Source organism: Rhyacophila brunnea, unplaced genomic scaffold (assembly GCF_057557595.1).
Source record: "Rhyacophila brunnea isolate RB1 unplaced genomic scaffold, BYU_Rbru_1.0 scaffold_23, whole genome shotgun sequence".
In the NCBI taxonomy this organism is placed as follows: domain Eukaryota; kingdom Metazoa; phylum Arthropoda; class Insecta; order Trichoptera; family Rhyacophilidae; genus Rhyacophila; species Rhyacophila brunnea.
In genome coordinates this window covers 22188391-22207013 of record NW_028232893.1, presented here as the reverse complement: position 1 = coordinate 22207013, position 18623 = coordinate 22188391, and the positions used below count along the sequence as shown (strand labels likewise).

The window sequence follows — 18623 nt, the reverse complement described above, 5'->3', positions numbered from 1 at the left end:
TGATTAATTAGAGTTAGATAGACAGTTTTGACTGTTTAGACGGCTAACGTATTGTAACAATAATTAGTTAGTTAACCGCGGTGGCGGCCGATGTCTTGTGTATAGCAGTGGCGAAGACTCCATACTAGGCGATTATTTAAAGCCTACCTTTTCAAGAAAAATAATTTTTATTTTCATGTTGACGTATTTATATAATCACAAATAATAATATATTCAATATGCCCAAAGACATCTATCGTATAATTGTCATAATTTTACGGTCTTTTCCCATATTTCAATAAGCACCATCTATGGCATCTCTCTAAAGTTTAAAAAAAATAGAACACACTGCGTTTCGCTTCACATATTGTATAGGATTATTTTCGCGTGAATCGACGGGTTTTTCAATATGAAGTTTTTTTCTCATTATTTCAAAATGTCTGGCGTCCCGCATATAAATGTACAAGCTGTTTTGTTAGCGCTTACGTCGCGAGAGCACATTTATTCAAAATAATTAATAAGAAGATAATTTAAAAAATAATTTCTATGGGATTCAATCCCATAAACACATAACAAATCACATAACAAATCAATTAAGCTTTTGAAATTTCTTCGTTTTAGCGTACCTATTCATCAGTAGTAATATTGGGTTATCTTCTTATTTCCCGCAAATATATCTGACAAGCATGGTTACTCCCACAGCCTACCTCTTTCAAAAAGTCACCCTTCGCCACTGGTGTATAGAATATATACGCAGGCAGTCACACTCGTAGTAACTGGTTGCACATAGCTGAACAGTGTGCTATCTCTTTAGTATCTCAGCTATACCTTGGACATCCATATGTTGAATTTCATACCTCCAATATAGAGACAATAATAAAATCCACTAGTGTCTACCTGTCGTATGTCGCAATCACTGCCAGACGTTTACCTGTTGGAAAAGTCCTTTTCAAGAAAGCCGCATGAATTATAAATTACAGCGCGCACCTGTACCCGATGCCATTGTGGAACGGACCACACCTGTCAAATAATGCATGTCAGTCTCATTCATAAATAAGTAGCGACGAACGTTGTTTTAACTTTGTAATGTCAACCGTATTTCTTTAATTCAGTATGAGAAACAAAACATATTTGTTCAAGTATACCTCTGAATGATAAAAATAGCTAAATAATGTGAGAAAGTAACAGTTAGTAAATTGAATACGTGTATTAATTAAGGCGCTAAGTACCAAAAAAATAAAAACTGACATTTTTATAGAAAAATGTTCTACATACCAACGCCAATAACTTCAACTATAGTCTAAGTGCCTCAAGCAAGTCAAAAAAAATACAGCAAAATAATTAAACCTGTTACAATGGAATGCCAGAAGTATGAAGCAAAAAAAAGGATGATATAGAACTCTACTTAATAAGACAAAAAATTTCAATAGCATTAATCTCAGAGACTTGGCTGAGGTCTGAATTAGACTATCTGAAATTCAATGATTACACGATGTATCGAAAATACAGAAGGGATGGATACGGAGGAGAGCGATTCTGGTGCATAAAACACTGGCGTCTAAAGAAGAAAGAAAGAAAGATGGAAGAGCTAGACAAAATAATTATAAAGCCATTTAACAGAATAGGAGTGAGGACCTGATCGAAGGATCCCCTTCTAGAAGAGAAGAGGCGATATGACAGCGAGTCGCAGTCAAAGCCTCGGTAAAATCACAAAAAAAAAAAATTATACCTGTCGACGTTGTAAGTCCGTTGGCGTTGGCGTTGGCGTGCAAGTAGCACTGCAGTGGTCAACGGCATTCAATATAAAATAGCGGACGATGGTGTGTTGACACTTGCGGGTTCTTAATACCTAAAATTATAGAAGCTGCCGTGATTGCTTCACACTGTAAAACTACATTTTTCATAAGGTCTGCTTCATGAAATTTTACTGCAATGACTCGGTATTTTGTAACTACAGGCAATTCTACTTTTTGGTACTTAGAGCCTTATTTAATACACGTATTTAATAACCAAAGTATAATTTTATAAAATGTAGGTACTATGTAAGTAAAACGTCATGTGTTGTGAGAGGATGTGGTTAAAATAAAATGAAAAGTCAATGGAAAAAAAAACTAATATGTATAGGGCATTCTTTGTTTCTTTAGTTAGTTTCTTCCCAAAGGTTGGAGAGGACCCTTTTTTGAGTTGCTTCGCTCCGGGACCTAATATTTGCTCCAGCTCTGCTCCAGGGTCTGCTCCGCTCCAGGCAAAAAAAAATTAATAGGTATAATATTATGTAAAAAAAATGTTAAAAAATGTTTTGAAATAATGTTTATTATTCGTTCTTTTCATTTTTAATTATATTAAACAAAATTGTCGGCAGCAAATCGTCTTTCATGTCTGCCTCTTCTGTTAAAAAAGTGAGGTTATTTATCACTCGGCAGTGTTGCCGTAACAATTCCAGTACAGCAAAGTATCAAATATAACATTTTCATTGGATTTTAGGACTAAAATTTAAGAGCGTACTTCAGTGAAACGGCAAATTATTTAGGTGCGACGAAATTTCTCACTCGTCGCCAATCGGAGACCAACAGTCGAGGTGTGCGCACTTCGATTTGTTTTTTCATGTTGTCGGATGAAAATATTCTTAAATCGTGTAAAGATTAGGTACTTAAAAACTTTACGTATGTCGTTAAAAAAGAAAACATGTCAATGAATATACTATTATTATTAGTAATATAACAATAAACATAACATTAAATGGACGCATTTATGGCAAATTATATTTCGTTCGGCACGCGTCATTTGCACAATCCGCGAATCGCTTAACCACGATCTTTTTAGACCATGCTTCAACTGAAGTATAGCCTTAAAATAAACAAAAAACATCCGGAGCAGTTGACCACTAGAAATTCTGGATGCTCCGGCTCCGCTCCTACTCCGGGTAAAACCCCATTGCTCCAATGCTCCGTGCTCCTGCTTCGAGCTCCGCTCCAGCGTTCTGGCTAAAACACTTTGTTCCACCCGTGGCCAGCATGATTTCTTCAATATTTAAATAACTTAGCTCTGAGCTGCTATCATGACTGTCTGTACTAACCAGGATTCTTCCACAAAAGATAAGGAAATATGGCCACACTGAGGAAATATAAAAAAAATAAACAACAGGAAACTCTTGCTCTATACTGATCATGGCCCCTACATCCTGAAGCGGCCCCCCAGGCTAGGATCTTTGGCAGGGCCCCCTACCTATCGCTAAGGATAAAGGCAGTGTGACGCTCCACAGTAGCTTTTTCCAAATGATGTACGCGGTAAAATTAATGTGTATATTTTTAGTGTTTTTTTTATATTTATATACATCCATTTGAAATATGGAATTGTCGAGTATGCACAAATAAAAATTGTATTGTACAAACACACAATTTTAAATAATAACATTATTGAAGGAAAATAGCGCTTTTTTACTATTAGAGAGGATTTGTGATGTGTATTTATATCACTTTATCTGGTCGACTCGCCACGCCGGGCCCTTCCTGAGCCCGGGCCCCCAGGCTAGAGCCCTGTCAGCCCCCCTTTGTGGGGGCCATGAAACTAATATAGGTTACAATACGAGTATGTACATTATACGTATTACACTTCGCGTATTATAGTTCTTATAGTTGCTTATAGTTCACCGTCAGCTGTCTCACCGGAAAGAGGTGGCCGTAGGTTATATAAAAAAAAATACGTGTTGCTCGTGGAGTATTTAAATTGCAGACAGCAATGTTCCAATTGTATTAGATTCAATAAGATGAAAACTTTATCTGATAATAACGCTCATTATTAAGACGTTGATTATAGGGATTGCAATACCGGTATTTCAAAACCGGTATTCCAACATTTTTCGATACCGAAATACCGGTTCCAAAAATCAGACAATACCGATATATTCGGTATTGAAAGTGGAAACAAATCTAAATGGTTAAATACTGTTCGTCTGTATAATAATAAATAGTGACCTCAACCCTAGTGGCGAATATTTTAATGATGAAATACTAATTATACACTATAATGGACTTGCCTGTGCCTAATTTTTAGATGATTAATATACTTAAATAAGTGAGCAATATTGTGTTTGGTTTTACTTCTTATGGAATAAAAGTAAATAAGTGTAAAAATTGCTAAAAAACTAATAAAACATTGGGTGGAATAAATTATCAGTGGTTGCACGTCATCAAAGAACACTTAATAATTAAAATTTATTGAAAGATCATTCGAAGAAGAAAGTGCCAATAGTTCAACTACTAGGTAATTGTAAACATCATAATTTCAGTCATATTTAATCTTTGCCTATTTATAAAGGTTAGCATATAAATACACATTTAGATGTAAACCATTTCTTTTATCCAACGAATAATTCACAAGATTTTGAGAATGTAACATTCCATATAATATTATTGAACATACATTTTGGTTAATGCACAGTGACGCGATACCAATGGTTCGCTACGGGCTCAAAGCCCGTTGAGCATCTTATATTTTTTCAAATACGATTTTTTCTAGTGGGTATATATCTGAGGTGTTTTCAAGTTATGTATGTTCAATATATGGAATGTTGCATTCTCAACATCTTGTGAATTATTCATTGAATAAAAGATATGGTTTAAGTATTAAAAATTGTTAGCAAGTTCAAGTAGACGTTATAACTAAAATATTTGGTGAGAGCCGGACGTCGGTTAGTAATTGGGCGTAAAACCCACTTAACGGAGCGAGTGGGGCTCTCGCGCAAAATTTCACAAGTGGCGTGTAAATCATCGAAAATACAACGTAATCAAATACGCCAGCGCACACTGGATTTGACGACGCATTGTGCCCGCCTGCCCCATGAGTCACCGTTTTTTGGCTTCTCAGCGATACGACTTAACGAAAATACAACGTAGTCCATTCATTGAACACGGCAAGCAAAATCACGCTCCTCGAAGCGTCGTCGATACACGGGCGAGAAGCCATTATTTAATAACAGTGAACTCTTTGTTTAGTTATTGCGTGTCCGATATTAATTACAAGCCCCGAAAAATTTAATAATATTTTTATTGCTTTGTTATGAGAGATGCTGATAATAATAATTATTTTGTGCTCCTTGAGCCCCTTATTACATAGGTGAAGGGTAATGCGCGGGTGGGAGGAGGCCTACTCAGTAGTGAGCGCACCGAACGCTTTTTTGGTGGGCTTTATGCCTTAAGGTAATTTATATTCCTTGATTTAATACACAAAAACCGATAGTCAATAATAACGCAATTTGATAAGCATTTCACGTAGGACCTACTAGTTTAAATTATCATAATTAGATAGGAGGCTCGTAGCATAATTGGTCAATGCACAGTAACGCGATACCAGTGTTCATACGGGCTCAAATCTCGTCTAGCATCGTATTTTTTTAAATACGATTTTTTCTAGTGGGTAATAATATATCTGAGGTGTTTTCAAGTTACGTACATTTAGATATGTTTGCTATAAAATATTAATCTATTGGTAGGTTTTATAAGAGGAGTAGTTGTTAATCGTTTGGTCAACTACACACTCATATTATTTTATATTCAGATGGTTACTTTTGTATGTGAGATGTGATATTGTATCGGCAGTATTCAATGAAAACACGCGTTGGTATTTATATCGTTTTCCAAGATAGCGTGAAGATATATTAAAGTATGTGTTACGTGTAAAGGTTTATCATGATCCTTTTAGCTTGATATTTTTGGAAAGGGCTGAGTGCCCTTGTACTACATATAATGAAGGTCTCTAGACAACTGTCATTTCCGACTCGCTATTGTCCATGCTCTAAACATGAGCATAGACAATAACGTGTCAGTTGTAGAATTGGATGAAACCTCTACAGTTTTTCCATATATTTGAATATCGGTATTCATTATTAAATACCGAAATACCGGTATTGGTATTTTCATTCGGTGTTGCAATCCCTACTTTATTATGACGGGGTTTGAGAAAAAATATTCATTGTATTTGAAGTGAATTGTTTGCAATAATTGTGTCTTTATGAAAAAGTAGTAGGTACCTTCTACCTACTTATATTTATTATAACTAATAAAGCAACGATGAAAGGTAAAGACACGATGACGTTAACAAAGAAAGCCTCATGTCAGAGCTGATGCCACGGCCAACGCATTATTACCATTTCAACGCAAACAACGTAATCTTCAGGGGTTTTAAATGTTTTTATTTCAATCTTTATAAAGTAACTAGTATCGTAAATAATTATTATTAGTAGTGTAGGGTGAATACCCTACTATCCAGCATGACTTGTCAGGAAACCACTAATTTATAACTACAATGTATCTCGCAACATAATATTGTTAAAATTGCAAAATAATCGATTTATGCGAGTCAATCAAATTTCAACAGAAAGCTAATTTAGCAAAATAATATAATAATTTAATTAATCAATAATATCGCAAATTAATAAATAATACTATATAGGTTTACCATGATATGCACAAAAGTTGTTTGTATGAAAATCAATCTTGCTCAATTAGTAAAACTGCATAATTGTTCAAATTAAAATCAATTATTTATAATTTACGAAACGAATCATGTATTGCACAATAAACCTCATAAGAATGATTATCAAAAATATTCAAGTAGTTGATAGCAGCATTTTCTATTGTATCGAGTATATAAAACACTCAGTAGAAGAAAGCAACATCGTCATTCAGTTATCTAAGATTCAACCGTAAGGTTATCGTTGGGCTTCGCCCGATCGAACTCGTAATTCACCAGAACGCATAATCGTGATTTCACTCATCTAAATTATAATCTGTAAACTTATCTGTGATAGTTAAAATAATATTTATTTGGAAGGAGATAATAAAACCAGGGTTCATTTAATTCACGCACCAAATTCTGAGTTATTTATTTGGGAGTCAAACCAACCAACCTTGCCTGTTCCCTATTTCATCCCCTAGCCAAATTAGTTAATTGATTTGTTTGAAAAAACCTTCGTATATAATTATAGAGATGGAGCCTAAATGCACTGACTGTATGAAATTGGAGCAAAAAGTAGGACCACTGGCAGCAGTGGCGAGGGGTGGAGGTAGGTTGTTAATTTTCGATATAAATAGTACACAATACACTTTGTCAGGCATACTTATTTGTTTTCTTATCTTATATTGTACTCAACATAGACCGCAGTAGAATTGCCGCGTGACGTCACTGTCCCGGCATGGTTCCGCTTGTATGCGTGGAAGAGATTTACAACATCACCAGCGATTGTAATTTCTTCTAGTGCGCATGATTGTCACAACCCAAATTTAAATATTGTAAGCGATTCTATTTCCGACTGCTCTTACGTGAAAGCTATTGCATTGTATTCTCTCGTCATATTTTCTATCAAATCATTTAGGATGAAAGGTATTGACATGAGAAGAGACCGGTTGAAGGTTGCTCAGATGAATGGAGGAGCGAGAGTTTGTTGATACGTAACGGTATATAGTTGGTACAAGAGTGGAAGATATAGGAAAGATGTAAGCGGTCCAATGCTCAGTAGAAGTGAGTACTGTGCGGTGTGATACTGAGACTGTATCTGATCTGAGCTACTGGATGGACTGATATAACCCATCAACTCTGACTCGTTGTTTATATCTACACATGAATGGATATTCAGTAAATTGCGAAAATCATTTTTGATGCAGTTTGCAATTGAAAAAATCTGCTGACAGCCGCATCATTGCAACTTCGAGGCATTTCGATAACCAAGACCGAAATACCTAGTCGACTCTTATCGAAGTATGTTACACCTGCGATTAATGACGTGCTGATTCTTACATTGTCATAATAGCGCTAAGAAGATCCGAATTCGTTTCCCGCTACATAGGAATTTTAAAAAAAAGTATCATTTAGTTTAGACATTAAAACAATGATTTCCACTAGGATTATATTAGGAAATTTAACAATAAATTATAACGGTGATGTGGGGCTCCAAACGATATTCCCCGATAATACAATTATAGTTAATTTGCTTTTAATATTATATGCGACCCTCTGGTTGAAAGTATCTGACATAATATGGGTGCGGAAAAGGAATGTGCAAATTACATTTATCCTGCAGTCTGAATAATAAAAGAAACGAATAACCATCAGTGGTCCGTAACCAAAAGAATTTGATTACAGACTGCAAGACAGCCTTTTAAAATTCCAATATTAAAACACTCGATGGCATTATTTCTTGAACTGTGTTCAAAGAAGTACATAATATCGTCACCGTTCAGGCAAAAGTCACCAATCCAAAAAACATATCGCAATTTTAAAGATTGGAGATGAAGGAACAGGGTAACTAAGAAATAATGGGAACTGAACTACCTAACGGGTAAGGAGTTGCAGGTAAATGATCTAGCTAGAGTAAGGAAAAATATGAGATAAACTTAAACACGTGTCAAGAATACGTCATACGTCGAATACTGACAACTGCTCTCGGCTTGGTGACCTTTACTTGTTAATAATCTGGACCAAATCAATCTTATTATGACAAGCTAAAGTAACTATTCATGTTTAGTTATTGTTGCCTGTTTCAGATATGTATTAGAAGTTTTCAAATGACAAATCAGTAAAAATCACCATACTGTGACTTTTTCTTCTTAAAGAACATAATTTTACGCTTCGAGTGACATACTCAACTAAAAACTGCGTTTTTGAGGGTTGGTGACTTTTGCCTGAACGGTGGCGATATTGTGTAGTTTTGTATTTGATATATTGGTAACCTGAGCAAAATTATTATTTGTTGGCGGATGGTAATTTAAACATAGCAGCCTCTTTACAGCCGCCATATTTTACAACGTTTTTATTAGCTCGTATTCTTATTTGTCCGGTGGCTGTTTATCCAGTACAAATCTTGCAATCGATTTTTAACTAACTTCCCGACTAGCTAGACATTTTTTGAAACTTTTAGAATACATCAAAACACGACGCCAATGCATTCGTTTAATACTTTTAGCCATCTTTAAGTAGAATTGAATACATTTACAGTTAATTCTGTTTTGTATGAAAAGTTATTTCGGAAGAAATCCGTAATCCAATCCACCAATATTGGTTGCTAAGGGGGCTAATTTGTTTGTTTTTTATTTACTTCAAATCAAGTACAAGTTTGAGCATATTGAGCATAATAATTGGACAGAAAATTTAAAAATGTTGTATATAAAAAGTTCTTTTTATCTTGTAATTATTTGTTTTCACTTTTCAATACGAATGACAACGTTTATAACAATATGTGTGATTGTTCATCGTAAATATCTTCCTAATCATTTTTACATAGTTTAAGGCCATGAGGCCTAATGACAGTAGTCACCATCATCATCTCAACGACCTCTATCACATCGCGTACTCTAGTCTGCTTCCATATTCGTTGGTTTCTTTGGTGGCTTTTTCGCGTTATAGTCAACATGCATGCACCTTTCCATGCCACGTTGCACTACTCGTAATTTTTGGGTTTCTCGTACATTTAAAGTTCATGTTTCACACGCATGGTGAGCACTGGTACCACACATTAGTTGAACACTTTACGCTTGAGACACAATGGATTACTTTTGAAAATACTATTCAGGCAGTCAAATACACTACATGCCAATTTGCAGGCGCACACGCTCGTCCGTTATTGATTAAAGACGGAGGAAGGGAGCGGGGTTAACACATTCTAGCAGGAGCTTAATTCTAGACTTCCACATTTACCCCGCCTACTATTTATAGCTTCTCGTCTCATAAATTCAACTGAGAAATACCACACTTTTTCATATACATTCTTCATGCCCAGACACTCCACACTTTAAGTCTATCGATAAAGACTTGGTCTGCACATATAACTAAGGACTGGCGGTCATGATTATTATAAGGATTGTTAGTATCGTATTATGTTTGTGCAGAATATTAATGCAAGCATTGGAGACCCCAGATGGAGTCAATTCATGAGTGCCACGGATTTTCTAGTAGTCACAGGTCTTGCGTTTTGTAGAATACCAAGAGGACGATGAAAAAGAAGTAATATTCTATTAAAGTAAATAATTTGTAGGTATTTTTTCCGTTCTTGAGGGGGGGGTCCTGAAACGAACCACCTCTCCCCGCGCGCCTACCAGTTTGATACTAATATCTTGACAACAGGGAACTCAGAAACACTGAACTCAGAAACAGATAACTGAAATACCTAACGAGTGTGGAGTAACAGGCAACCGATCTCGAGTGTGGAAGAATGCGGGATAAACTTAAACACGTGTCAATAATACGTCGTTCGAAGCTTGTCCTTCGTTCTATAACTGCTCTCGGTTTATACACTGATGTATTTCAAGGTTGCAACGCACACTATTGCACGTCTACAATGTGTGATTCATTTTCGTAGGACACTCACACATTGGATATAGGGCAGTGTTTTAATTCATTTTATATTTTTATTTGAAATAAAATACTTAATTAAAATTGAATTTATACTGCCACCCAGGGAACACAGAATTAATGGGAACTGAAATACCTAACGGATGTGGAGTGGTCCATTCACATCCATCCACCCACACCCGATCTCGAGTGTAGAAGAATACGGGATAAACTTAAACACGTGTCAACAATACGTCATTCTAAGCTTGTCCGTTCTGACAACTGCTCTCGGTTTATGCACTGACGCTCAATTCAATATTGGTTTATTTGAAGGTTGCAACACACACTATTGCACGTCTATAATATGTGGTCCATTTTCGTAGGACACTCACACATTCAAAACCCTGCGTTAAAATAATGTACGTACTGAATTGGAGTACAGCCTATCGGAGTTCTATATATTAATCTGTTCTGAGCTTGGCAATATCTGAACAAATACACTGCTGAATACGCGAACAATCATTACAACTGAATTCTACATATTGTTTTAAGTACTTTAATTATAATATTATATTTCTACCAAGAATTAACAATAAATTATATATATATATTTATTTTTCCAGATACCATTTTCGCCTTGTCCGGAGACGGTTGAAGATTGAAACTCGTCAGGGGTGCAGAACCATGAAAGGTGAAAGGATGCGGGGGACCACCATAGCGTTTATCGCTATTTTTGCTGTATCTTTGACACAGGTAATAAATAGGTGACAGGGAAATTACCCCATAGACAAAACTCTCAGTCATAACTCCCCCCCGTTAATATTTTTTATTATAATAATTATTGTAAATAATAATATTAAACTAAGTATTAAAACTTTCTGTTAAATATTTCAATGTACCTAATTAATTTCTGTCCCTCTCTCTCTATCGCTCTATCACTAATATGTGCATACCTATTAGATGTTGGTATAATTTATAATTATTAGTATCAATTTTGATAATTTATGAACTGAAATTTGTTGTTTTTGTGTTAAATATAAAGTTAGTATTAATCATTTTTAGTTAATATAGTAGAAAATATGGTTAACTATCCGGTTAAATTTTGTAGCCGTACTGAGAAGCAATATGATATTATAACAAAAATAAAATTGACGTTCTACTGTGCCGTATACCCAAGAATCACGGCTTCATACGGCTGAACCAGCGCTCGAAATGGAAAAGTTTACGAACCGGAGCGCTCGAAAAATTTTCTGAAGATATTTACATAGTCATCAAATCGTATGTGTATTTTATGAAAATAAGTGTGTCAGATTTTCTATTCTATGGCCTATCTAGCTCAGACGGTCAACATATTTTTTCCACGAGACGGAGCAATAGTTTTACAAATTTCACGAGCCGGAACGGCGCTCCGGTGCGTTCCGTTCCATTTCGAGCCCTGGGCTGAACAATACACTCTCTCTTTATATTATTACTTTGAGGTACTGACACTAGATCCAAGATTCCTACTGCAGACCGTGTCCGGAAACTTGTGCCTATGCAGTTCGCCGTATCAAACTTCACCATGAAATGTTGTATCGAAAATATGTATAAAAGGCCGTCCAACCTCTTTGGGTCGTATAGTACTGACATAAAATTGATGTCTAAATAAAACACGGTTCGTGTCAGCTTACACTTTACAGGAAGCCAGCAGCAAACAAATTTTGAAAATTGCCGATTTACCTACTGGATTAATTGTTAGGTTAGGTTAGGTATTCATTCTTGAATTCATGAATTTTATCAAAATCCACTATGGACATGGAGAATCTAATAAAATCGGTGACCCTTCAAACCAGCTCGTCTTTTTTCTAAATTCGAGTTAATTTATTATCAAAATGAAGAGTTTAGAATTTTGTGTAAATTGTTAACCAAAATATATTAGAATTACATAACACCTTTTTGAAAACGTGAATACCTACGTAAAAAAAAATACATCTCAAGCACCTACGTACGTGATAAAATACCTTCTTATTCAATTCAGTAGCGTACATTTTCTTGGCATTAATTAAATTACATACATAAAGAATAAAGACTTAGTATACGGAATAAAGAATCCCAACGCTGTATGCCGTCGGTAGGTAGGTCTACGGTCCAGTGTTTTCCAAACTTTCGACATCCGTGTACCCCTTCTATAATTTTCGTAACACTGAGTACCCCTCGTCAAACAAAATAATAATAAACGGAAAAAAATTCATTCATAATAAAATATAAATAAAAGTTATGTTATAAATAACTTTCATTATAATCAATGAGAAGGATGAAATTGTTTATGTTGACACGACAGATCATCATAATTTGGTCCCCTGGTTCTTAATTTTAATCTGAAATGTGGTTCCACATCCAAAAGCCTGTTCCTTTTTTTGAATAAAAGAAATTAATGTCTACAATAATTAATGCTGAAAAAGCAACTTCACATAGATATGAAGTTGGAAAAGGCAAGATGTATTTCAGGACTTTCTCTGTTAAAACTGGATACACATGTTGCATTTGAAAAAAATGATGCTAAAGTACAATCCTTATATTTATTTTTCAAGAATCCGTCTGAAGCTAATTCCAACAATTGCTCTTCTTCCACATGCGATAAACCTTCTATCATGGATGTTGTATTGATGTATAAATGCTTGTTGCAAAAGCCCGGTGCAGCGCGTACCCCCACCAAACTCTTCCCGTACCCCAGGGGGTACGCGTACCACACTTTGGGAAACACTGGTCTACGCGATAGATTCTTAAACTGTGTTCCGCAGGTTGTAGGAGGTTCTGTGAATGACGTAACAATGTAGATGTAACTTAGTGTTGTCGCACATAGAAAATAAGCACGACATCAAGTCAAAACTCTAGTACGATCTTATTTTCAATTTATATCGTGCTTTTAATGATTTCAAATGTGTCAAAATCAGAAACTAACGTTATAAATATACCAGATAAGCGTGAAGATCGATAGTTTTAACGGAAAACAGTATGACGTAGTATAGCGACGCCGAGCGAGAGAAAACTATGCAATCAACTTCTTATGGTAACATTCATGATCCCCACATCCTAAAGCGGGCCCACCTACCCATCGCAAAGTTTAAAAGCATATGTGACGCTCTACAGAAGCGTTTTAAAAATTGTAAGGGCCTTGAGTGAATTTTAGCGATTTATATTATTCTCTTTTACTATTAGAGAAAATTTAAGATTTGCTTTTGTCTCACATATCTGATCGACCCACTACGCTAGGCTCCTAGGCTAGAGCCCTCTTAGCCCTCATCTTGTGGGGGCCATGGTAACAATAATTAAATTCACCCTATGTAATTCGTGCGCAGTAGAAGAAATCGCAATATGCGCAATTTCAATGTTCCACTATAGTAATTATTTTTTTATTTTTGCCAAACATCATGACGTGACAACTACCTCTACTGATTTATATAAAAATGACTCCGTACACCACATAGGTATACCATAAAATGCTGTTTTAATATTGTGGTGAAGAATAATATAGGTATGCTGGGTCACTAGTGTGGTGTTCGATGTGTAGGTAGAGAATGATGATAATGAAGTCTTCGATGTAGCAGGGTGAGATTTAATAGCAGCGTATCGGTACAATAGTATATTATACAATGATAGTTACGAGCTAAGTACTTGGATTCGTAATTATTAACACTTACACTTACTCCCAATTATCATAATACAGATGAACCTCGATAATATAATGTACAAGATATCCGGTGAAATGAGAAATTTAAAAAAATAAATGTAAGCTTGACTTCGAAAAGAGACCTACAGATGGCTATTCCCATTACTGGATGCCGCAAGCGTTATGCAGGCGGATTATGATTTAACCCTATTCTAACTCCGTAACTTTTACTCTACAATCTTATAGCCAGTAAGCTTAAGCCTCAATTACATTGAGCTTCTTTACGAGCTGTTTATTGGCGAATTTACAATCTGCCTGTAAAATCGCCCAGTGTAATCATCGAAATGTCAGCATGTTCGATGATTACACTGGGCGAATTTACAGGCAGATTATAAATTCGCCAACAAACAGCTCGTAAAGAAGCTCAATGTAATTGACGCATTAGTCTGATTAGCTCTGACCATTTTGATCATAAGGGTCCTCTATTTTGAAACCAAGCACCTTAGACGATTGAGATGTGGTTATCTAGTTGTCAATTAATGCGAGACTATATGAACTGAACTAATTCTTTGGCAAGTTCAGCTGGTTATTTGATTATATGATTATATATTATTAAATTATATATTTACGAGATGTTTATTGGTGTAATTATTTATATAGTATGCGTCCTCAAAACCCGTCCGAAACCGTCGCTATATCATTTGTAATTGGGAAAATTTCAAACCCTAGTCTATTTTCATCCCAATGGTGGGTACCGTGTCAAAACATTTTGAGAAATACTCGGCATTCCACGTATACATTTGCTGGGGGTGTCGTGCGGTAATGATAAAGGGGCGCAACGTATTAGCGAGGTTGTAGGGCGTCGAATTGTTAGCGGGAGGGTTGCTTCGCGTAATAGTGGCCATTTGTCACGAGGGAAAAGGTGAGAATAACGTATTATTTCTTGTACTAGGTGGGTATAAAGATGGCCAAACGTTTACGTGACTGGGTAAATTTTGGCAACGATAATTTACGATACGCTATAAAACTATGTCATTAACAGTAGCGGCAGTGACGTCCCGTGGTGGTAGGCAGACTGAGCATCGCTTGGGGGCGGCAGTTACTCGAAGGGCGGCAAATCGAAGAAAATCATTTGGAATATATTCGACCGTGCTTAGGAAAAAGGGCACAACCCACACAGAACAAATTGTACAGGAGAGGCGAAAAACATTTTTTGAATGATTTTGGTTTAATATTAATAAAAAAAATAGGCATAGACATTGGGTGCACGATGATTGATGATTTGGTGTAATATCTTTTTGATCTACTAATAATTAAAAAAAATTATTACAGAAAATCATTAAAATTGAGGGTAAATCCTTTTTTCCTTAAATTAAAACTTAATTAAAGCTCAATTAAAATCGGAATTTAGATAATAAATCGGCATTTGTGGCTTACTTTCTTTTTACAGAACGTGTATTTAGTTGTAAACATTGTTAATATCTAATAAAGCACTTTTCGAAAAATCGAGGGTTACGCCCTTTTTCCTAAATACAGTCGAATAGAAATAAATACCTAACCTTAGCAATAACGAATTTCCATTAAAAAAATTAGCTCACTGGTTTTATCGGGTTCGCGATATCTAGTTTACTTCCGTTGCCCTTTGACGTCCTTGGTGACCAGAAACGACACGTGCAGATTTGTGAATAATTACTCTGATATTTTGTTAGTAATGTATCCTTAGTCCTTACAACACATTTCTTAAATATTGGACTCATGCAAGGATGATAAAAAATGAGGCGGCATTTTGGCGTAGCCTAGGGGCGGCATTTTATTTAGGGACGTCACTGTTTACGATACGCTATAAAACTATGTCATTAACAGTAGCTGTATATCCAGTGGCGGCTCGTCCATACGCACTGCGGTACTGCAACACCCCCAAGCAAATTGAGACAAATGTAATATTATGATATACTTAAATTTATGTATATTATTTATGAAAATATCAATATTATTAAGCGTGTAATCAGCTCGCCCGCGCATCGATACATCCCATGTCCAATAATAATATTATCATACGCCGCGGTAGGTACCTACTTGATTTTGCACGGTACCGATTTCAATAGAATATTCTCGAGTGGGCGACGGAGGGGCGCGGGCAGCGTTTCTCGCAGCATCGTACTGCCGCGCAGACAGTCCGATTTCATATTTCTCCGTTTCTGGGTCGCGCGTGAGCAAGCACGTCACAGCGAGGAAAGAAATATAGCTATAATGATTTATTAACATTGTTAAAATTTATTTCTGCTAGCAATTTATGCAAAGTTCTTTATTTTAATTATTAACATGTATAATTATTTATATTTAATTTTGATGTTAATAGTAAAATACAATCCAAATAAACATTTATTTTTCTTTTTAATCAACCGCAGCACCCCCAAATATCTTATCCACGATCCGCCACTGAGTATATGCATAGGCGCAGTAGGCGCACACTTTAACAGCCTAAAAATATCAAGTGACTTCCATTCGGATTGTACTCATCACAACCAAATACCACCGACGAGTATCTGGGGTATATTCTATCGAATATACTTACATAATTTTGAAAACACTTCTATAACATAACATAACCAATAGAAAAAATCTTTTTAAAAAAAGTAAGACAGGAATCGAACCTGCATCTCTCGGGTATCGCGCCCACGCACATATACCACTATGCTAAAGGAGTCATACTTAATTGCTACAAATTTTAACTATTGACTTTTAATACTCACCGAAGCGCCAAATTGAGCTACTATTGGCGGTCAAGTAGATATTACTTTAATTACCAACCGACGTCACGGATCACTCCAAGATTTTCTGTTGTAACTTACTTGAACTTGATAATAATTTTAATTACCCCGGTAACTGGAGAAGTGTGGCGAGAGACCGGAGTGAGTGGAGAGCGGTTGTGGAGGAGGCCAAATCCCACCCCGGGATGTTGCGCCGTGGAAGAAGAAGAAGATTTTTTTATTCAATAAATAATTCACAAGATTTAAGAATGTAACATTCTAATTATATTCTATCAATATGTAGCAATCATACCACTCAGCATTAAATGTGTGACACACTGATAATAATATGTTTTGTTGTCAAAATAAAACAATCAAGTGATAATGATAGTCAGCATTTCCTCAGATCAGTAGGATATGTTACGATTTGTTAATAGCGATAATATCTCTTGTAATATATGTACTGCATTCATATAAATTGAAAGGACAATGCAGGAATCCTCACTCATTTATCGAGAACTTCACTCGACGTAGTTAACCACCACTCCGCTCGAATAAAGTCTCTGCAATTAAGCCATGTGCGCACTGCAAGTCTTACATGGCGGAAGGTGCGAGATCTTGTTACGGCCTCACCCAGAAGACAGATCACTTCTTATTATATGTTTATTCCCTGGTATACAGCTACAGGATGCTAGCAAGACCTGGGAAAATGTAAAAGACTGCCAATCGGCAGGGATTCATGAAAACCATGCATAGCGTCCATATGCTTCACCTAAGAAGCAGTTAAATACATTTCATACTATTTTTCCTATAGTTACCAAATTAAAATATACTTAAAACATTGTACAATAATTGCCACTAAGTTTTGTAACATAAATAGCTCATATTAATCCCTCCATTATTGAAATTCAACGTCTTCGGTTGCTTAGAACAATAATATAACTAATCGCTATTTCAGGTGAAATGCGCCAAGCTGTCAGCTCGCCCGCCTCTTACGAAACCGGTCCTGCTCAATTCTTACCTTCCGGCCGCCATGCAGGTCCTTGCTCACCTCACAAACCAGATGAAGTTCGAGAGACCACCGCCGACAACCACAACATCAACCACGACTGAATCTCCCAGCACATTTCCACCACCAAAAGATGATGTTTCACCAACGTGGGTTATATTCAATACTATCTTTTACAATAACTATTTCAAACAACTGGATTCCGAAGTCTTGTAAGACCGTTAAATACTATTTATATTATATATTCGATGGAGCTATGGGATGCTGGCATGTCACAGGAACAAAAAGGAATAAGGTTACCTGGTATTTATTCGCTCAATCCATTGACGTATTGCTTTGGATCAAAACAAAGACAATAATATGTAAATGTGCGTGCGCCAACAGCGGGATTTGAGCCCACTTCTTACGACTTATAGAAGCGGGCATTCTACCGTTAACTTCACCGAAAGCGCAGACGAGAAAAACGTTTAAATTGAAGACAAATTTAACAACAACATTTTTGGACAACGAATTGGACAGCGAATAGAGCTCCTTTACTTTTAGTGGCGAAGCCAGAGATGGAAGAGATGCTCAAAAGAATAAAAGGGAAGAGATGCTCAAGTCTGTCCGACCAGCTACTGGATCCAACGGGCCGTCCGACCTGGTCGCAGAGCTATAATGTTTTTTTAAAAAATGCTGCGTCTTCTTATTTCGGACGTGAAGATCTCTTCACATAATTTAGTATGTCCGTATTGTGCTTTATTTTTACATATTATATATTGTAAATTAATAATTAGAATGATTTATGTTTATTAATTCTCCGCTCTCCTATCTCCCATGGGCACTTTTTATAAAATTAAATCTCAATATACTCAATCAAATCACACGCGAGTGCGTGGTGACCTCAGTCTTGGGCATCTGCTCCTGAGATACT

General features: G+C 36.1%; 1 protein-coding gene across 1 annotated transcript in view; it reads left to right on the top strand.

The window, feature by feature from the left end:
* The window catches only part of ImpE3 (Ecdysone-inducible gene E3), a 39677-nt gene that overhangs the window by 14301 nt on the left and 6753 nt on the right, over positions 1-18623 (top strand). Inside the window, exons 3-4 of the mRNA XM_085950431.1 lie at positions 10926-11055; positions 17660-17859. Of these exons, the coding sequence (XP_085806557.1) occupies positions 10987-11055; positions 17660-17859 (269 nt within the window). The 5' untranslated portion in view covers positions 10926-10986. The remainder of the gene's footprint in view (positions 1-10925; positions 11056-17659; positions 17860-18623) is intronic.